The 22,914-nt window shown below is 38.4% G+C and overlaps 1 protein-coding gene across 1 annotated transcript in view; it reads right to left on the bottom strand.

The window, feature by feature from the left end:
* CEP162 (centrosomal protein 162) overlaps window positions 1-22,914 on the bottom strand; it is a 90,473-nt gene that overhangs the window by 7,219 nt on the left and 60,340 nt on the right. Inside the window, exons 20-26 of the mRNA XM_060168150.1 lie at window positions 22,698-22,861; window positions 21,520-21,624; window positions 18,044-18,256; window positions 16,262-16,911; window positions 13,035-13,176; window positions 11,029-11,127; window positions 5,851-5,985 (exon numbers count right to left, since the gene is read on the bottom strand). Of these exons, the coding sequence (XP_060024133.1) occupies window positions 5,851-5,985; window positions 11,029-11,127; window positions 13,035-13,176; window positions 16,262-16,911; window positions 18,044-18,256; window positions 21,520-21,624; window positions 22,698-22,861 (1,508 nt within the window). The remainder of the gene's footprint in view (window positions 1-5,850; window positions 5,986-11,028; window positions 11,128-13,034; window positions 13,177-16,261; window positions 16,912-18,043; window positions 18,257-21,519; window positions 21,625-22,697; window positions 22,862-22,914) is intronic.

Here is a 22,914-nt window from a genome sequence, read left to right as displayed (position 1 = left end):
TGTGCGTCCGGAGCCTGTACTCCGCAGCAGGAGAAGCCACAGCAGTGGGAGGCCAGCGTACCGCAAAAAAAAAAAAAAAAAAAAAAAAAATATATATATATATGGTGCCACTCCCTTGTGGCCTGCAGAGTTTCTGCTGAAAAATCAGCTGATAACCTTATGGGAGTTCCCTTGTATGTTATTTGTTGCTTTTCCCTTGTTGCTTTTAATAATTTTTCATTGTCTTTAATTTTTGTCAGTTTGATTAATATGTATCTTGGTGTGTCCCTCCTTGGGCTTATCCTGCATGGGACTCTACTGTACTTCCTGGACTTGAGTGTTTCCTTTCTCATGTTAGGGAAGTTTTTGGCTATAATCTCTTTGAATATTTTCTCAGGCCCCTTCTCTCTCTCCTCCTTCTGAGACCCCTATAATGCAAATGTTGGTGTGTTTAATGTTGTGCCAGAGGTCTCTGACACTGTCCTCATTTCTTTTCATTCTTCTTTCTTTATTCTGTTCCACAGCAGTGATTTCCACCATCCTGTCTTCCAGCTCACTTATTTGTTCTTCTCCCTCATTTATTCTGCTATTGATTCCTACTAGTGTATTTTTTCATTTCACTTATTGTACTGTTCATCTCTGTCTGTTCTTTAAATCTTCTAGCTCTTTGTTAAACATTTCTTGTATCTTCTCGGTCTGTGCCACCATTCTTTTTCTGAGATCTTGGATGACGTTTACTATCATTACTCTGAATTCTTTTTCAGGTAGATTGCCTATCTCCACTTCACTTAGTTGTTCTTGTGATTTATCTTGTTCCTTTGTCTGGAACATACTTCTCTGTCATCTCATTTTGCGTAACTTTCTGTGTTTATGGTCTCCTTCCTGCAGGTTGCAGGATCGTAGTTCCTCTTGCTTTGGGTGTCTGCCCCTGGTGGGTGAGGCTGGTCCAGGGGCTTGTGCAGGCTTCCTGGTGGGAGGGACTGGTGACTGCCTACTTGTGGGTGGAGCTCAATCTTGTCCCTCTGGTGGGCAGGGCCACGTCAAGTTGTTCGTTTAGAGGTGGCTGTGAGCTCAGTATGGCTTTAGGCAGCCTGTCTGCTGATGGGTGGGGCTAAGGTCCTATCTGCTGTTTTTTTTTGCCCTGAGGTATTTCAGCACTGGAGCCTGCAGGCTGTGGCGTGTTGGCTAGGGCCAGGAATTGGTGCCAAAATGGCAGCCCCTGGGATAGCTCATGCTGATCAGTGTTCCTGGGGCCTCTGCCACCAGTGTCCTTGCCCCCCAGTGAGCCACAGCCAACCCCCGCCTCCCCAGGAGACTCTACAAGACCCACAGGTAGGTCTAGCCCAGGATTCTATGGAGTTACTGCTTTGTGCTGGGAAAACTTGTGTGCACCCTCCAAGAGTGGAGTCTGTTTCCCCCAGTCCTGTGGAGCTCCCGCAGTCACGTCCCACTGGCCTTCAAAGCCAAATGCTCTGGGGGTTCCTCCTCCCGATGCCAGACCCTCAGGCTTGGGAGACTGACGTGGGGCTCAGAACTCTCACTCCTGTGGGAGAACCTCTGTGATAATAATTATCTTCCAGTTTGTGGGTTATCCACTTGGTATGTATGGGATTTTATTATGTCATGAAAGTGCCCCTCCTCCTGTCTCATTGTGGCTTCTTCTTTGTCTTTGAATGTAAAAACATCTTTATGATAAGTTCCAGTCTTTTTTGTTGATGGTTGTTCAGCAGTTAGTTATGATTTTGGTGTTTTCGTGAGAGGAAGTGAGCTCAAGTCCTTCTACTCTGCCACCTTGTCCAGAATTGAGGGGCTGTCTTTAGTTTGGACGCTTGCTGCCTCTTTCCTCAGTGCATGCTGGCCACTATCCCCTTGATGTGGGGTGCGCATGCACGGCCCCTTGCGTGCTTCTGGGACAGTGGGGGCAGCCCTTGGTGCCTGCTCAGGGGTCCCCTAGGGGTGGCTGCAGCCCGTGCACTCCCAGGACAGGGGGCAGTGCTTGCTGCCTGCTTGCGGGTCTCTATTTTTTTGTTTGTTTTTGAGAATTGTTGCATCTATATTCATCAGGGAAAGTGGTCTATTGTTTTATTTTCTTGTAGTGTCCTTATCTGGCTTTGTTATCAGGGTAATGCTGGTCTGTAAAATAAGTTTGAGAGTATTCCTTCCTCTTCTACTTTTTGAAGTTTGAGGACTGACATTAATTCTTTAAAAATTTGATAGAATTTACCTGTGAAGCCATCTGTTCCTGGAATTTTCTTTGTTGGGAGACTTTTGATTACTGATACCATCTCCTTACTAGCATGCTCTTTTCAGGATTTTCTATTTCTTAATAATTCAGTCTTAATAGATCGTACGTTTCTAGCAATTTATCAATTTCCTCTAAGTTGTTCAGTTTGTGGGCATTTTTTTTTTTTTTTTTTTGCGGTACGCGGGCCTCTCACTGTTCTGGCCTCTCCCGTTGCGGAGCACAGGCTCCGGACGCGCAGGCTCAGCGGCCATGGCTCACGGGCCCAGCCACTCCACAGCATGTGGGATCTTCCCAGAACAGGGCACGGACCCGTGTCCCCTGCATCGGCAGGCAGACTCTCAACCACTGCACCACCAGGGAAGCCCGGCATTTAATTTTTATAGTAGTCTCCTATGATCTGTTGCACTTCTGTGGTATTATTTGTAATGTCCCCTCTTTCATTTATAATTTTGAGTTCTCTCCCTTTTTCTTTCCTCAGTCTAGGTAAAGGTCTGTGGTGTTATTTGTAATGTCCCCTCTTTCATTTATAATTTTGAGTTCTCTCCCTTTTTCTTTCCTCAGTCTAGGTAAAGGTTTGTCAATTTTGTTTATCTTTTAATACAACCAACTCTTTGTTCTGTTAATCTTTTCTATTCTTTATTTCTGCTCTAATCTTTACTTCTTTCCTTCTTTTAACTTCGGGCTTAGTTTGTTCTTTTTCTAGTCCCTTGAGGTATAAAGCTAGGTTTTAAAATTTGATACCTTTTTTCTTGAAACATGCATTTATTTCTATAACCTTCCCTCTCAGAAATGCTTTTGCTGCACTGCATTAGTTCTGGTATGTTGTGTTTCACGTTTCATTTATCTCAAGATACTTTTTTTTTCTTTCAATTTCTTCTCTGGTCCATTGTTTATTTAGGAGTGTGCTGTTTAGTTTCTATGTATATGTCACATTTCCAGTTTTCCTCCTGTTGATATTTAGTTTCACATCATTTAGGTCAGAAAAGATACTTGCTATGATTTCAGTCTTAAGTTTACCAATAATTGGTTTGTGGCCTAACATGTGATCTATCCTAGAAAGTGTTCCTTGTGTGCTTGATAAGAATGTATATTCTGCTGTTGTTGGCGGGGGGAGGTATTGTATGTATCTGTTAGATCTATTTTTTCTATAGTATCACTCAAACCCTGCTGTTTCCTTATTGATTTTCTGGATGAAATATCCATTGTTGAGAGTGGAATATTAAAGTCCCCAACTATTACTGTATTGCTGTTTGTTTCTACTTTTAGTTCTGTTAGTGTTTGTTTTATATATTTAGGTGCTCTGATGTAGGATGCATAAATATTTACATGTTATATCGTACTGATGGATTGAGCCCTCTATCATTACATAATTACCTTCACTGTCTCTTTTGGTGATTTTTAGCTTAAACTCTATTTTATCTGATATAGCTACAGCTACTCCTGCTTTCTTTTGGTTACCATTTGCTTGAAATATCTTTTTCCATCTCTTCATTCTCAGTCTACATGTGTTTTTAAAGCTAAAGTGTGTCTCTTGTAGGTAGCATACTGTTTGGATCTTGTTGTTCATCCATTCAGCAATTCTACTGTTTTGAATGAAAAATTTAATCCATTTAAATTAAAGAGAATTATTGATAAGAATTTACTATTGTTATTTTGTTGTTTTCTGTCTTGTAGATCCTTGCTTCTTACATTTCCAGTCTACTATTGTGAATTAATGATTTGTTGTGGTATGCTTTGACTCCTTTAGCATAATCTTTTGGATAACTATTACAGGATTTTTTCCTTTGTGGTTAATGTGAGGCCTACATAAAATGTGATATATTTATAACATCCTATTTTAAGTTGATAAAAACTTCAATAGCATACTAAACTTGACACTTTTACTGCTTCCCACCTCAATTTTAGATTATTGATGTTACAATTTACATATTTTAATACTGTGTGCAATAACTACTGTAGTTATGGTTATTTTTAATACATTTGCTTTTTCAACTTTTATACTAGAATTGTAAGAGAGTTATTCACCACCATTACAATATTACAGAATCTGACTTTGACTATATACTTAGCATTACCAGTGAGTTTTTCAACTACATTCATATATTTTTATGATGTTAATTAGCATCTTTTTATTTCCATTTGATGAATTCCCTTTAGGAGTCTTGTAAGGCAGGTCTAGTGGTGATGAACTCCCTGACGATTTTTAATTTGTTTCTGAAGGAGAGCTTTGCCAGCTGTAGTATTCTTGATTGACAGTCTTTTCTTTCAGTATTTTGAATGTATCAATCCATTGTCTCCTCACCTGCAAACTCTCCACTGAGAAATCTACATATCCTCTAATGGGGGTTCCCTTGTATGTGACACATTGCTTTTCTGTTACTGTTTTAAAAATTTTCTTTGTCTTTGGCTTGTTTCTTGATGTAGGCATTTATTGCAATTATCTTCCCTCTCAGGACTGATTTGCTGCATCCTATAAATTTTGGTATGCTGTGTTTCCATTTTCAGTTGTCTCAAGATATTTTTAAATTTATCTTTTGATTTCTTCTTTAACCCGTGGGTTGTTTAGCAGCATGTGATTTAACTCCACATATTTGTGAATTTTCTAGTTTTCTTCTTGCAACTGATTCTCAGTTTCATTCCACTGTGGTCAGGGAAGATGCTTGATGATTGATTTTAATCTCCTCTTAAATTTATTAAGACTTGTTTTGTGGCCTAATATACGATCTATCCTGGAGAGTTTTACACGTGTGCTTGAGAAGAATGTGTGCGCGAAAATGTATTTTGTTCCTTTTGGATACTATATATTATATATGTTATAAAGTCCATCTTGTCATAAGTCATAAGGGTGGAGCCCCAGTTAGACTGGATTAGTGTCCTCATAAGAAGAGGCATTAGAGAGCTCTCTCTCTCTCTACTCCCCCTCTCCACCCCACAGAGCACACATGGAGAAAAAAGTTCATCTGCAAGTCAGAAAGAGCTCTCACCAGAAACTGAACCAGTTGGAAACCTTGATTGTAAATTTTAGCCTCCAGAGCTGTGAGAAGATTTCTGTTTTTTAAGCCACTCAGTTTATGATATTTTGTTGTGGCAGTCCAAGCAGACTAATAACACTGTTCAAGCAAAGCTAAATATCAAGACCAAGGCTAGTGCCTAAAAACACATCAAGCCCTTCTGCCCATTTTAATTTCTGTTACTTTATCTGTTTGTAGCTACATGTAGTAACCCCAATGTTACTGGTGCTAGGCAAATAAGATTTTAAGTGATCGCATTTTAATATAAGCCTGTTTCTTACTAACATTTATTGAAATGACTTAAATATGGAACACGGTTCCCAAGAGCCCTGTTCCCAAGGTAAAATGCCTAACTTTCAGGCATCCATCAACAATAAAGAACAGAATACAAAAGTTGTTACTCTATTTCTGTAGATATAAGGCAAACCAATTTTCAGGTATTTAAGAATTAAAGTCTTATTTTCTCTTAAAAGCTATACATTTATTTTTAATAAAATCAATATACAATGGAAATACTTTTTAAGTAATTTGCTAGGGATGACAAAACGATAGCAAACGGGAGGTACTTAAATGTGAAGAACTGTACAAATATGTAAAAGTGATTTACTACTTCACCTGTTGAAGCTCCTGCTCTCTTTGCTCATGTCTCATTTCCATCTGTTTAATTTTCTTTTCTAAGACCATGAAATGTTTCATCTCTGGTGTATGGTTTTCTTTGGCTTCTCTCAATTCTTCCAAGAGTTTTGTAATCTAAAATTGAGATATGAAATAAATGGGAAATTATGATGACAAGGAAATAATTCATTTTTAACAGGCAGTCATAAGAAGTAAGAACAGTCACTGCATATTCTTTGTATAAGAGGCTTTTTGTTAACATCAAAGGTATCTGGAGTTGTTAAAATAATAGCTTTCATTCCCTTGATCCAGAAAGTAAAGGCTCATCCTTGTTCTGAAGTGACCTCACATTCCAAAAGGTTCCAGATGATTGGACCACTTTCTCCCTTCCAGGTATGCCAGGCTGGTTGTGGTGCAGAAAATGAAGTTGGGCACTTTCTTTGATGTATTCAGCCTTGTTACAAAGTATTTGTTAATAGTGTGATTACTGTTGGGATTAAATAATACATTTAAAGCACCCAATACACAGAAAGAGTTCAATAAATATGGATCCTCTTTTGTCAACTTCCTATAATTCTATTTGTAATTATCTTCTGGTTCATATCACTTTGTCACTTGTAATAATTCATTCCACACGTGAATGTATGCATATAAAACAGAGATAAGGAAGTACCGAACTCTTTCTGTGCTGGCTGTCTCTTAGGTCATCTGAGGATGCAGAGATGAAAGACACAGTCGCTGTCCTCATGGAGATGACAGTCTAGTGCAGTACCTCCTTTTTCATATCATGACCCAGAGAAAATGGTAAAACTTTTATGGCACCAGGGAGTGAAATGGAGGTGACATGAGGGATCTTTATATTGGACTTCATAAAAAAAATTAATTGTATTTTATTTATACCATAAAATTATAACTTTGCCAACTGTTAATATCAAAAGGCAAAATAATTAACAAGCAAATGAAAATGGATAAAATTAACAATTCAATTATGCTTTACATGGAAACACCCAAGTACTTAATAACACTAATACAAAAAAAAAAAAAGAACCGATATACTCTTCTGAAGTTAGTTTAAAAAATGTGAAAATACAAGCAAATTAAATCAGAGGCAAATCTAAATATTTTAAGTGTGGGACATCCTTGATATCATCAGTGACCAAAGAAATAAGCAGACCTTAATTAGAATGATTTGCAGAAAGGCTGGGGAGATGCCATACATACCATGCTGTGGTGATGGGTGCTGGGCAGTATGTCAAAACTATGATTGCTAAAAATTGTAAAACAAAACAAAAAACCAAACAAAACCAACCCCCCCCCCCCACCGAAACAAAACAAAAAAAATCATACTGAACTAAGAAAGTTGTCAGAGGCATTGTCATACTTGTAATGGTCAAATATCACTTCATCTTCTATAAACTTTTTAATAATTGAAAAATGACTGAGTTTGTCATTAGATGACCTTTCCAGCCATCATCATCTTGTGACCACAGGTAACCCATTCCAGGTCCACCAGCTGGGAAGTTATGGTCTAGTGGAAGGCACACGTGAGAGAATGAGAATTCTAACATGATGTGCTGCCATGGAGAGATGCCCAAGAAGCAGTGAGGTGGTAAGTGAGGGAGTCCTGAACCTGAAGGAGAGGTGGGCTGCAGGATTCTCAACCTGAGGCAGCTGTGGCTGAACTGACTCTTAAAGGACAGGCAGTAGTGAGTTATGGCAGTATCATGTGCTAGGTGCTAGGCTAAGTACTTAACAGATGTTGTCTCAGTTGATCTGATTTATCAAAAGTTACATTTGTTTATTGTCTGATTCCCCAAATAAAACGTAAGCTCCATGAGAGCAGGGATTTTTGTCTAACTTTGTTCTCCTCAGTATTCCTAGCACCTAGAGCCATGCACAGCAGAGAGTAGGTGTTTAACAATTATCCATGAATAAATCAACGGAGTCACCTTTCAGAGGCTAAACATTCATTTGTAAACTACCTAAATTCAGAAATTTGGTTCTAGACAAAGACTAGAGATAACGTCCCTTCATTTGTACCTACTTAAAAGCACCTTTAAGAGTATAAATTAAGGTTGAATCTTTACTTTTAAAAAATTATTATATTTTAGTGAATTTATCCATTGGAGGCAGCTGGATACACAAGCAAAGATGTATGATCAAAAATGCTTCCTGCTACTTGAATGCTATAGAAAAAAACTGGTAACAACCTGAATGTCCATTGATAGGGGATTCGTAAAAAAGTAACTGATGGGACTTCCCTGGTGGCGCAGTGGTTAAGAATCCACCTGCTAATGTAGGGGACACGGGTTTGAGCCCTGGTCTGGGAAGATCCCACATGCCACGGAGCAACTAAGCTCACGAGCCACAACTACTGAGCCTGCATGCCTAGAACCCGTGCTCCTCAACAAGAGAAGCCACTACAATGAGACGCCTGCACACTGCAATGAAGAGTAGCCCCCCCTCACTGGAACTAGAGAAAGTCTGCACATGGCAACAAAGACCCAATGCAGCCAAAAATAAATAAATTAATTAAAAAAAAAAAAAGTAACTGAGAGCCTTGGACCTGGAGCCAGAGGCCCTGAGTCCTAATGCTTGCATTTCTGTATTCTGCTTGGTGACCTCAGGTAAGCTATTTCATTTTTCTTAGCATCAGTTTCTTCATCTATAAAATGGGAATAGTAGTACCTACTCTTTTGGGTTATTGTGAGAACCACATAGAACACCTCAGTGCCTAGTAAACACTTAATAAACGGTAACTATTATTATTACTATTTTGACTCCTCTATTATAAAATGTAGGTTCAAGTAAACATTTAGAGTCATACAGTGATCATAAGCCATAGTTGGCACTCTGGATACAGGCTAGGCAACAGCTTCACTTGGGTAGGGAACCAAACCAGGAATCCTGTCCAACTGTACTCAGCTAGTGGCATCCCTCTTCCTCCAACTTCAGAACTCAGGCAGTGGCCTTGCCCAAAAATAGACCATGAAAGCAAGCCCAAGAATGTGACCAGCAGACACATCCAGAAACCCAAACTGAGCTGACTGGTAAAGAACTGTCTCTGCCGTAGCAAACCTGCAAAGTCTGGAAGAGGACACCAATTACTTGAATGCACAGATAACCAATGCAGGAATCAAGGATCAAAAAAAATCAGGTTAAGTATGACACCATGAAAGAGAACTAAAAATCTCTAATAGCTAACTTGAGCTATGCTGAAAAATTTGAAATCACTCAGTGTTCTTGTAGCTCTATAAAATTACTTTAAAAACAAGCAGTCAGGGACTTCCCTGGTGGTGCAGTGGTTAAGAATCCACCTGCCAGTGCAGTGGACAAGGGTTCAATCCCTGGTCCGGGAAGATCCCACATGCCGCGGAGCAACTACCCCCGTGCGCCACAACTACTAAGCCTGTGCTCTAGAGTCCGCGTGCCATAACTACCGAAGCCCGTGCGCCTAGACCCTGTGCTCTGCAACAAGAGAAGCCACCACAATGAGACGCCTGAGCACCACAACGAAGAGTAGCCCCTGCTCGCCACAACTAGAGAAAGACCGTGCGCAGCAAGGAAGACCCAATGCAGCCAAAAATAAAAATAAATTAAAAGAAAAAGAAAGCAGTCATAAAACAGAATTCACCACTGTTTATTATGCTTTCACCTGAGGCCATGGTGGAGTAAGCAACAGGGATTTCTTAAACAACCAGAAAAAACAGACAATATACGAAACAACTATTTCCCAAAACTGGCTAATAGCACTGCAGGGCTGTAATTCATGAGAGAAAGGAAACAAACAAGATGAGCTCTATAGCTGCCTAGTCTGTTGTCCAGAGGTGGTTTCGAAGCCAGTGGAAACAGTAGCCTGAACGATTCTTGGAGCTCATACGGGCTGGGAATGGTTTATATTCCCACTGGCCTGAGACGGAATGCCTCATAACACACAGGGCACCAGAGAGGGAATAAATTAGCCCTGGTAAAACAGCTATGATAAATATGGGTCATATCAAAAGGCAGACTGTCATTAGCTTTATTCAAGAGATGGAGTGCTTTACTTAGTTTTCCAGTAAACAGGCTTGAAAATCATGTGTTATAGCTTTTCTATTTTCAAAATATTTAGCTATTCTCAAACTAAGAACACTGTAACTTGACCAAAATTGACCTTGCTCTGTATCTTGCAAACATGAACACATACTTCCTTTTACTGTTTTCCTACAAATTTTACTTGAGGTCTGTGAGGTTCTGTACGTTTACTGCTTATTACAACAAAGTTTATGTACCTCTTAAACACTGAAGAGAATGCACGGTGCTGAACTATATAGCCTTTCAACTCCTAGAACAAGATTTTTAAAACAGATAGTTGCATAATTGTGGAGTATTTTTACATTAATCTTTCCATAATGCAATTAGTTGTATGTTTTGCTTTTATCATGTGATTTAATAAGTCCTTGAATAACAAAAAAATGATGTATATGCTTCAAACAGAATACACAGCTTATCTGGTTTTTCATACTTCCTAGAATCAAAAGAATCTCAGAGTAATAAAAATGGTGAGTTTTGGGGCTTCCCTGGTGGCGCAGCGATTGACAGTCCGCCTGCTGATGCATGGGACACGGGTTCATGCCCCGGTCCGGGAAGATCCCACATGCCGTGGAGAGGCTAGGCCTGTGAGCCATGGCCACTGAGCCTGTGCGTGCGGAGCCTGTGCTCCGCAGCGGGAGAGGCCACAACAGTGAGAGGCCCGTGTACCGCAAAAAAAAAAAAAAAAGGTGAGTTTCTAGAAAGATCTATTTCCAATAATGGTTTTCTTCTTAGTGATCCAGCATCACTGTCATAATTTCTTTACCTATTTCGTAACCAAATTAAATAGTCTTAGTACTTAATGCAGAAATGGCCTTAACCATCCAATTTTACCTCCTAAAAACTCAAAACAGCCAAACCAAACTCGCCCCATTTCCCTACTGCCCAGAAAATCTCAATGACAAATACAAACATATAAATAACTTAATCAACTAACATTTGAGCTTCATCTGGGGAAAGCTGGCTCTTATTAATATTTTCTTGATGTGATAGATATTTCTGGGTTATCTCTGTACATTTAAATTTAAAGAATTATACAGAAATATGAATATGATTGAAATGGTTAAGAAAAGCTTATATTAGCAGAATATTTTGGTTATTTCTTACCTCCTTCTGTAGGATTTCTTCTCGAACGTGAGAAACTACAAGAGACTCTTGTTTACCCTGCAGCTCGTTAACTTGATTTTGGAAATGTTTTATAAGTACCTAGGAAATTATGTTAGAAGTACTGAGTTAATAAAGCTTTTCCTTGAACATTATTTGAAAAATGAAAGTGAACTAATGACTTGTTTGTATTAAAAAATAAAAAGGATCCTAATATTTTATAATTGCCAAAATCTAACATCATTGCCACAGAAATTAAATTCACTGAATAAATTAAACTCATTGAATAAATTCATCATTTTGTTTCTTTCAAAGTTTAATATATAACACCACACACATAAATTAATAACTATGTAACTACTTGGCTTCTTTATCTCTAATACTTTTCTTTTGAAGATCTGAAAAATACCACTTAAAATCAACTTCTATAAAGTTTAAACATTTTGAAGAAAGTGGCCAATATTATCTTTATACTTTGTAATTAAGATAGTTTTTATTAAAGAGCTAGTGACTAAAATAATAAAACCTAACATCTGTGAAAAGTCTCATTTTTAGACAAAGAAACTGAAGTACGTAAGTAAATACTTCCATCAAGAAGCTGCAAAAACAGGAAAAATTCATGTTTCTTTTCTCTAATGATTTACTTTTACTGTTTCTACAATCGGACTATGCTGACTTCATTTAACTCTCAATTTAAAATATTACACTTAGAACTCCTCTGGGAAAATTACATATTGATACTTATGGCACTATGGCCTAATGACACTACTTTCCCCATCCCTCCCAGACCTCTCCTTATCATATAATCACTTGATATTATGTTTGCCGCCCAGACACCCCATTCCTTTGAGGGTAAGAAAGCTAGAGAAGCTCTCTGCAACGCTGTATAATGGTTACTTCAAAAAAGCACTTTAAATCTTTTTCAGTCAAGTATTAAAACAGTCAACGTTCTTTATTTCTGAGCTATCTGAAATTAAATTACTGACCTCATTACATCTCACCCTTAGATACACCAAATATTTCAACACGCATTTTCTTACAAATCCACAATAACATTTTTACACCTAAGAAAATTTGCAGTAATTTCATAATATCTCCTGTCTTGTCCATACTCAAACTTCCCCAACTGACAGACTTGTTTTTAATTAAAATCCTATTAAATAATTATGGGTGGGAGAGGTGATCATGAGATAATTATTTCTTGAAGTTTTTCCCCCTCAGTTTGGTATTAAAACCTACAGAAAGATGAAGAGCACAATGAACATTCATCTATTCTTCAATTTGAATTACCGACTGCTAACATTTTGCCATATTTGCTTTCTTTTCTTTTTTTCTTGGATACACCATTTGAAAGTAAGTTGCAAATTCTATTTTAATGCTGTTTTTTCAACTGGCAAAAACCACAGAAGATGGGCCACACAGTAGATATTTATAACTATTCCAAGTTGACAAACATACTATCCAAGAAGGAAGACACACTTGAGGAAATGCAGATGAGCTGTCACCGTGCCCTGTAAAAATTCTCAGGAGACTATGCTTCATAATGGCTGTAGTTGTGTACATGTCTCTGTTCATTATTTTATCCCCAGTGGCTGAATGACCACAAAACATTATTTAATGAACAACAGGTAATGGGGAAAGAAGAGTGACTTGGCAGCTGGGACTTGGGGTGGAAGGAGGTGGTTCAGCATTCAGGTTTAAGTACAAGGTCCCCATCACATTGGATGTATCCCTCAACCATCTATTACAACCTACTTACAGGAAGATATATTTGAGAAATATAGGGACAAAATTGCAAAAACACTTACTTAAAGGTATAACTGTAAAGTAGAATAGTTAAACACATATATGGTAAGAGTGTTGTCTTCTATTAAAAAAAAAGAAAGTGACAGTAATTTCCCATTCCTATCACCAACCTCAAGAATTGAAGTTAAAATATTTCCAGATACTTTGTCAACAGTCTTGAAAAAAAAATTGCATTACACTCAAAGTTTATTAAAGTCACCTACCTCTTGAGTTGCTATTTTACGATTTAGTTCGGCTACTTTAGAAGAAGAATTTTCGACTGCGTTTTGGCAAAGGAGTTTCTCTACTTCCCTCTCATGAGATGCTTTGAGGGATGTGATGTGTGCTGCAGTTTCTTCCTTGAACCTTTAGAGCAAATGAAAGAACACCACACATAAAAGTGGCTCTTCAACCTCTAATTCAGAGTCAGCACAAAAATAGTGTAAGAAGCCTGGAAATTAAAGAAGCAAAGGGAGAGAAGGCACCAATATCTACTGTACTGTGCTTGGTGCTTTATACATTACTGCCTATGAGTTCTTACAACCACTCCATGAGACTGCTCTTATTTACTCAATTGTATAAAGGCAAACTTGACTGTAGGAAAGAGTGATGTATCTAGGGTCCCAGATCAGTAAGCTGCAGAGCTGGACACCCCCCAGCCTGGGGCACTTTCTGAGAGAAACAAAGGTTCTAAATGTTCTGTTTGGATTTAAGGCAAAGAGCTTGTCATTTTATCTTTTAAGATAAACTCAGATTTCTTGCCCCAATTATTTAGACTCTCCAGTGGTTTGTTTCTAGGCAACACTCACCAGTTTTTGGTCCATGCATATGACTCCAGGGCTGGCTGCTGGTTGCAAGAATAAAATGATCTTTACGGTAATTCTTAGGACATAGGGTAGTCTGAACCTGAGACTACTTGAACCTGAGACTACTCGTTTGTCTCTATGACAAAATTTATGCATTCAGTGGCAGTTCAGTAAACGGTAAAGTTATACCAAAAAGCTGATACATTTCTTATAAACATTTCCCCTTATTGGAAAAATTATTAAAAAATGACAATTTTACTGAAAGCAGATATTTAGTAAATCACTGCTGATACTTATTAATATAGCAATCCCCAAACTACAAACATATCAGTTGCTTACTTGACTACATTTCTTCATGGAAACAGTGTGATTAGGACCCTCGGAAAAGCATAAAAATCTAAAGCACCCGTGATATAACTGAACTATAGTAAAAAGCAGCCTAAATCTGGGCCTAGGAAACACTTTTCACTTCTCAGGCCCAGAGCTGTCTGAAAAACAGATTAACAATACTAAAAAAATTATGTATAGGAAAATTTATAGGAGAACCTGAATTTTAAATTATTTTTAGGAAAGAATATGATTCTTTCCAAACAGCTTCATTACTACTATCATATTCAGGACTAAAGAAACAAGGTTTCAATTTGGAAGCAGTCTGACTGCCATGATGACTCAATTAGATGCGGCTGCTAAGCAGTCGATAAGCATTTGTTAGGTGCTTCCTATCCTCATTCTCTGGTAGAAGCCCTGCACTCTCCCAGGTCCTACCTCTTCCTTCACTCAGGCACTCATTACGTATTCTGATGCTTCTAACTCTGGGTTCCGTAAGTCAGTCAAATGTACTGAAATCCTAATCTCTGAAGGGCATGACGTTACCTATTCTCAATGTATGTTATATAACTTCACAATTCATATGTTGCTTCACAAACATTAAACTACACATGTTCTGTACGCCCCAAACCTTATTTTAAACTTCATAATCAAACCTATTATTGCCTACAGGTTGCAAAAGAAGTATAATCATACATCAGTTCTCAAGGAGCTATTAGGTGGTGTGTAATTAGTGCTTCTTGGTACATAAGTTATACAGGAGTTGAAGATGGGAGCAAGAAATTTCTAAGAAGTTCTAGGTAATATTTTTCCTAGAAAATGAAACATGAGTGAGCAAAAGGCAGGAAAGAAAGTTGGCAAGTAACACTACTCTGATGGCGCAGGATGAGAATGGTGATGGGACTTGAGATGCCAGGTAAAGAAATTCAGTCTTGATGCTTTAGGAAGTTGGGAGTCACTGGAGAACAGAGTGACTCAGATACAGGAGTACTTAAAGAATTTTAATGGTTTTTAAGCTAGATGACTGGGGGAGACGGAAACTGAAATCAGGGAGAGTGGGGTGGGAAAACTGTCTAGTAAACCAAGTAGACCACACTATAAAAAGGAAAAAAGCAAAATTAATACTTATAAGGAAGCACCCATAGACTGTCAACCCAAGGAATAAAGGTGGTAAAGCTGGGCCTGGCAACTGAAAATATGGTCATAGACAGAGATGGGGAAGTTGGGAGGTGGAGCCAGTTTATGGTTAAAAAAAAAGAGAAAATCTGTGATACTACTGATTCCAAGAGGAATAATCCAACACATTTTTAGATTTAACACCTGAGCTCAGGGAAGAGAACAAGCCTTGAAAAGTAAATCTAGGAGTCGTGGTTCATAGAAGCCATAGAGAGCAGATGAGTTTAGTAAGGGAGAAAAAGCAGAGAACAGAGAGAAAGCCAAAACCTGAACTTTGGTAGAAAGTCAGATTTTTGAGGAGGGATAAGGAAAAGGAGTCAGGAGTCTGTCAAAAGGAGCAGAAAAAGAGCTTTAGTCAGAGTGCCAAGTCATGGACGTTAAGGAGGAAACCCTTTCAGAAAAGGCAGTGTAGTCAACAACGTCACAGAAAATGAGGATGGAGAAAACTCCACTGGCTGAGAAAGGCTATTGAGAGACCAGGTTCAAAAGAGTGTGAGGATGAGAGCCACGCTTGGAGGAAGTCAGGGGGAAATAAAAGGAGAGGCTACTTGTGGGAAACTGCTACTGAAAGGCAGAGGACCAGAACTTGGTTTGATCGGGTGAAAAAGATCTGAGCATGTAAGAAGGCTCAGAGGAAAGAGACAGGAGATGGTACTTGGAGATTCTGAGTAGGAAAGGGATGAGTACAGAAGTACTTCAAGGCATGAAGAGATGTAATCACAAAACTAATCTGAAGAGTTATTTTGGAAGAGGACCTTTTCCTCTTAGAATGTCAACTAGTTTCACTAAGAGCTGTTTTCTGATAGCTATCTGCCTACAGCAACCATAAACGATGGTATTCATTTGCAGGAAGGCCCAGTGGGTCAGCTTATCAACACCATTTGGATAAGTGCAGAAAGGTAAGACTGCTCGGCCCAAGAACTGGGTTGACATGAAGATTCAAGTTCATTAGAATCTGAGCTTCCAATAGGTAGAAGATCCAACTCTGAAACAGATCTGTGCTTAGCAATGTAATATAGGTTCTTAAAATTTGGTAATGAACTTAGTTCAGGGTCAAGCTAATTATCCAGGGGAAATACATCTATGATTTTTAAATTTTTATCTTTTTATGTCTCCATATACTGACGAAGTCACATTTTTACCTTTTCATGGAGTTTTCAAATTGGTTCACTGCTACTTCAGATTTCATCTTCAGCTCATTCCTCTCCACAGTTAATCTCTCCAGTTCATTTTTCAATCTGCAGTTTTCTTGTACAACCTCTGAAATATCGGAATCAGTAAAAGTATGTGGTTGGTAAAGCTTGCCCTCCAGGGTTCCAGAGGAGTTAGCATTTCTTTTACCCGGGTGCAGAACATGTTTCTTCACCCTTTTGGCAGCCATTTCCTCCCTAGCCTTAGAGTGCTGATTAGAGAGCATCTTTCTCCTCTCCTTCTGAAGCCTCTCCACAGTTTGTGAAAGGTCCTGTATCTCTCTCCCCTTTGCGGCCAGCTCCTCGTTGAGTCTGACCAGTTTAGCTTTAGAATGAGCCTGTTCCACCTGGAATTCTATAGACTGGAAATCTTGATCATCCTTATCATCTTTCTTGAGCTCCCATTCAGCATTCTGATGTTTAAGAACATCTATTTCAGCTTCAAGATTTCCTACAGTGATTTGATGGGCTTCCTTAACGTCATCCAGTTCCTTCTCTAGTGCTTTAACTCTGGAGGAGCTGTCATGTTGGTTCTGGGATGCCTCCTTCAACTTGCAGGCAAGTAGCTGTTCCTGCTCATCCAGTCTCTGCTCATACTGAATCTGTAGAAAAGAATCCATGTAACGACAAACCACTGCTAAACGTTTCATTAGTTACCGAAGCCCTGCACTCTCCCAGGTCCTGCCTTTTCCTTCATTCAGGGACTCACCATATATTCTGATGCCTCCAAGCCCATGTTCCTTGAGTCAGGCAAATGTGTTGAAGTCCTATCTTTGAAGGGCATACCGTTATATATTCTCAATATATGTTATGTAATTTCCTAATTATATGTTGCTTCATAACGTTACAAGTTTTTATACACCAAAACTTACTTTAACCTCACAAGCAAACCTATTATTGTGTACCCTCCTCTATGCAAACTGACACACTATACTCCCTGAGAATAAATAGGGAAAGCAGTTGGGGTTACTGATATCTGTAAGAAGCAGCACATTTTCAACCTTCTAACATCAATTTAGAAATCTCATAGGAGTAATAAGTCAGCTTAGAATTTGCATATTGGAGCTTTATTATTATTATTATTAACAAAATAACCCAACAGTCTACTCTGTGGAGGGAGGCATGAAAGAGCTTAGTTCATTCAATCACTGAATGTATTTATTGCGCTACAACTGCATGCCAGGCACTGTGCCAGATCCTAGAGATAAACTCAGCTCCTGCCTTCAGTCCACAGCCCAGTGAGCTGAGTGACATGGCAAATTTCAATGTCCTATGATAACTGCGATAATGGGCCTACGAACACGGCGCAGAGGGGCACCTGGGTGTGTCTGGAGGCCTGAGGGAAGGGAGGAGGGAAGACGGCACAGAGGGAGCACATTCAAGTTCAGCTTTGAGGGATGTGTGTAAATTTGGGGATACGTGGAAGCAGGGGTATTTTGGAAGTAGGAAGAGCACATGCGAAGGCAACTGAAATGCTTGGTGTGCACTGGGAATCAGAAATGAAAGGAGGAAGTGGCTGGAAGTGAGCAGGGGCAGGAGAGGGGGGTGGGATAGGGACTGGAAAAAGGAAAAAGTTAGGTACGTTTAGATAGATTAAAAGGGGGGTGGGGTTGGAATTCATTCCTCTATTTGGTCTCTGCCCTCCAAAGACATACTCTTCGGTCTCATTCTAAGAAGCCCCCAGCCCCCATGGTACACCTCTGAGCCCCATCTCCATGGCTACCCGGCACGTACCTTCATTTTCTGAAACTGCTGTTCCATGGTCCGAAGGCTTTTCTTTGCTTCTTCATCTTTGCCCTCCAGATCAGCTTCTAGTTTTTTTATCCTTTTTTCCATAAACTCCACTGTATTTCTATCCACTGTATCACCAGCTGCTGATGCAGCCAATATTAAAGCAGGCAAAGAATTGGGATATCGTCTCTTTAGAATTCCTTCCATTTCCTTAACCTATTAAAATATTTTTGTATGCATGTTAAGGTCACAAATATATTAAAATTAAGCAGCTTAATGTAAAAATTTAGATTATGCTCTATCAGTCATGTCTAGGTTTCAAAGAGATGTTCATATCACATCTCAAGACTGAATCAAATGCACAGCAGCACAAATTAATTTCAAATTTTATATCCTGATTAAAACACACTATAGTATAATGTCTAATCTAATACTGGTTAATTTACAGAAATCCTCTTATGTTTATTTGAAATAGATCTTCGGTCTTCCTATTATACTAGTAACAACCAATCTTTGTGAGGACAAAGCTCTTTCCCCCTCCCTTTTTTCTAGACACCCCTCAGATAAGTGTTTATACTGTCTACTGATTGAAAAATTACTTATCTGCACATGAATGTGCAAAGTTTTTATAATAAACATACAGCTTCCTAAGTGCCTGCCCCTGCCTGCAACCATCTCCCCGCTACCCCAGTCCTCCTCCAAATAAAGTTTAATCTACTTTAAAATGACTTCTTTCAATCAGGAAGCAAAGAAGATTAGATGACATTTAATGAAGTCCTCATAAAAACAACTTTTCATTTAGTCTATTAAAAACAATAACATACTACACAGTCCTTCTGTAAGGAAAAACTGCACCTGGGTCCACAGAAATTAGAGCTTGATATTATATACACATACGTGTGTATACCTGCTTTTGTTTAAGGTGTTATGTTAAGATACCTTTGAAAAACATAGAGTAAGAGACTAAAACTTCGTTGAACAGTCTTCTAACCCCCGAGTATGCAATAAAATAAATAAAATAGCACCTAAGAGGTGGTCTAGTGCAGAGGTTAGAGCATATCTGGAGTTAAGACTGTGTTAGCAGCCGTGTCAACTCCTCAATCTATATATCTCTTTCGCCTCATCGGTAAAATGGGGAGGTAACAATACTGATTTCATGGTGTTCATATATTTGAGGATCAGGTGACATTTATCTTGGTGAAGTGCTTAGCCGAGTGCCCAGCATGTGGTGAGGGCCTGATAATGGTTTTTAGTATATATGATCTGGTCCCAAAAACTACCTTTCCTAAGGCAAGATGGGTTGCTCAAAATCCTGTTTATAGACTGAATATTGTTCCTAGTAGGTACTTAAGGGTCACATCGTTTGCAAAGTTAACAGCAAATATTTCCATTCCTGAAGACTGCTTGCACATTCATAGATATACCATAAAGTGGAATACATCCAGATACAAAAATGGATCATTTCATCTATAAACTTTTTCATTTTGCTTCCCCTGGTATTAAAAATCTAGATTAGATGTAAGCATATAAAGGTATATATATATCACACACACACACACACACACACACACACACACACACACACAGAGACACCATGTATATTAAAAAGAGACTAGATTTTTTAAAATGAATTTGTTTTAACATATTTACAATTAACATATTAATTAAAAATGCTAAACAATATTTTCAATCTGACTTTGATATTTTGCAAAGTATACTACATTTTTGGCAGAAAATTAGTTTTATTTCTATCTTCTTTCATTTTGCTTTTTAATTTATTCTTTGGTCTCTGATACCAGTGTGGCTCTTGTTGTTGTTGTTTTTTAAATCTCACTGGAAATTAAACAATGGAATATTCCATTAAATAAAAGCATGAATGAACACACATAATTGGAAATTTTCACTATAACATGCATATAAGTTAGCCCCACTTTTACTTATGTGCTATTTAGAAAAAAAGATGTTTTATTCTACAATTAATCTATTTCAGAATATGGCTCAAACTGATTCTGAATATATTGTGATATACGTTGATTATAAAATATGTATTAAGATTTAAAATCATTAGGATAGAAATGTTCTGTTCAAGGGAACAGAACAAGATCTGAAATGTATGTGAGCAAACTATACAAAATATTAACAATATTTTAGAAAGATATAATCTAAGACAGTAAACCAATAAATTTTTAATGAAAGTGTTAGTAAAAGAGGGAGGTTACTTTGATAAAACGTTACATTTCTGATCCATATGGATCACCGTTTCAAAGAAATTTCAAAATCTCTTTACTCTCATACGTTCACTTCTACATTATTCTCTTAGAATAAAATCATCTAGTGGAGAAGTGGTTCCTTTGTTCTTTCCTCTCTCACACTTCTGGATAGCTTCTTCTACATAGGCTAATCTTAGTCTTAGGCACTGGGAAAAAAAAAAAAAAAAAGCCAAGCGACCTAGACTATAGTTATTTCAGAATATTTCTCGCTCTTCAAACCACTTCAGTCCTGTTCCTTTCCTGGCCACTAAACCAAACTACCAAATCATACCTTTTAATATAACAGGTCCTGTAAAGTAACAAAGTTAATTTTTTGCTTAGTTTTCCTTCTTCTCATAAAACTGGGATGATATGCAGCCCAGTGATGACCTCACAGTCTCAGGTTTGTGATGGAATAATATCTGTATGTCTAAGGGTCATGACTTGACTACAGGATCATGTTCTCTTATGAACAGGACTGGAAATTCTAATTTTGTTTTAATATTTAGTTATGAATACAAATACTACGTTATAGAAGGCTTTAAAAACATAAGGTACAATTAATATTCCAGCCTACAAAACAACTATTTCAATGAAAAAAAACCTTTATCCTAGTAAGTGTTACTACATGGGTTTTGAAAAAAGTCTTCCAGCCACAATGACCATGAAATGAGTATTTCTAAGCCTAACCAGTGAGCCAGAGCTGAAAATTATGGCCAGCTCTCTGGGAGGGGATGTTCGGTTTCCAGGGTCTTCTGCTGGACTTCCCTAGCGCTACTAACATGTTCCCAACTGGAGGGTCTCCTTCTGTGCCCTCCTCTCTCACCTGGTTTCAGGGATCCTAGCTCTACAGGTGATCAGGAGAAGGGATCCTAGCTCTACACCCAGAGTGGCAAAGTTCTGTTTCCTTCTTCCTGGATCTCAAATAGAGCTGGGATGCAAATAACCTTTCATCAATAGGTCTACCACCTAATGAGACACACTACTCTTAAAAATTCTTTATGCAGAAAGCCACAGAGTACATAAAATGATGTTGTTTACTGTGTTTTTATTGTTACTTTAAATACTGTATTCAAAGTTTAATGCAGAGGCAGTTCTGTATTAAAATGAATGAATAAACCCCAAAATTTCCAGGTTGACTACATCTTGTAGGAACGCCGGAAACAAAAGAGAAAACAAAAATGCTCTGTATATAAAATATCTTAATGAAAATTTACCCTGAACACGTACTTGTCGCTCTAGATCCTGAATTTTTTTGGCATCAGTTGCTTTTTCTTTTAAACGTATCTTCTGCTGGATGGATGGATTTCCAGATTCAGCTTTCAGTTTCTCAACCTACCAATAAGGAAAGACCATGTTAAGAAGCATATTTAAAACACAGCAGAGAAACACCAAGAGGGAAGCGTAATGGCAGTTCATTAATTCACTTATTAGATCCCAGATAGGGCACTGCGCTGGAGATATGGAGAGCAAACAAGACAAGCCAGGTCCCTGCTTTCATGGTGCTTAGATCTTAATGGAAGGAGACAGTTGAAAAGCTAATAAACAAAATCATTAAGTAAATTAAATAACTTCAGAGAGTGACAAGTACTATGAAGAAAATAAACTCAAGGAATGAGAAGAGTCAGAGGAGGTGAGACTGGTAGCTACATTAGATTAAGAGGTCAGGAAGATCTTTCTGGGAAGTAGAAATCGGAGCTGAGACTTGAACAAGGAGTGAGACACAGGAAGAAGCTAGGTCAGAGCACTCTAGGCCAAAGCAACAAGTGGAACGAGCTCGGCATGTTCAAGAACCACAGGGAGGCCCGTGTGGTTGGGAGGAGAGTGACCGGGGAGTGCAGTATGGATGGAGCTGGAGAGACAGGCAGGGTTCAGACCACATGGGGACCTCACAGGCTGTGCTAAGGAGCTTGGATTTACAGTTGCCCCTTGGTAACCGTGGGGCACCGGTTCCCAGACCCCTGCAGATACTAAGATCCGGGCATGCCGAAGCCCCAGGGATGCTCAAGTCCCTTGTATAAAATGGTGTAGTATTTGCCTGTAACTCCCAGATACTTTAAATCATCTCTAGATTACTTATAATACCTAAAACAATGCAATAAATGCTATGAAAATAGCTGCCAGTGAACAGCAAATTCAAGTTCTGCTTTTTGAAACTGTTTTTCTTCCAAATATTTTCAATCCACAGTTGGTTGAATCTGCTGGATAGGGAACTTATGGATACAGATGGCTGACTGTATTCTCAGGCTAATCTAAAATAGACTACACAAATAAACACAAACCAAAGTCAAACTGGCCATTTTAATGAACAGAATTTCGAGTATACTGATTTGATGACACAAAGCTATGAAGGAGTGTTGAAGATAATAGAGTTCATCTATAGAAATACATTCTGAAATGATCATTACCTCAAGTTTCAGCTTCTCAATTTCTTCATTTGCTTCTTTAAGCCGAACTGCATCTTTATCCAGAAGTTCCTGATTTTCGGCGTACCACTGTAATCTTTTTTGCAGGCGACTTATTTCTTGTTTATGTGTTTCTTCTAAAATTTTTATTTCATATAATTTTTCACCTATAAGATAAAGTAATACAATAACTCCATTGTAACTTTTCAAAATATGGAAA

Source organism: Lagenorhynchus albirostris, chromosome 12, assembly GCF_949774975.1.
Source record: "Lagenorhynchus albirostris chromosome 12, mLagAlb1.1, whole genome shotgun sequence".
Classification (NCBI taxonomy): Eukaryota; Metazoa; Chordata; class Mammalia; order Artiodactyla; family Delphinidae; genus Lagenorhynchus; species Lagenorhynchus albirostris.
The sequence above is the reverse complement of the archived record's forward strand: the minus strand, read 5'-3'. Positions and strand labels throughout refer to the sequence as shown.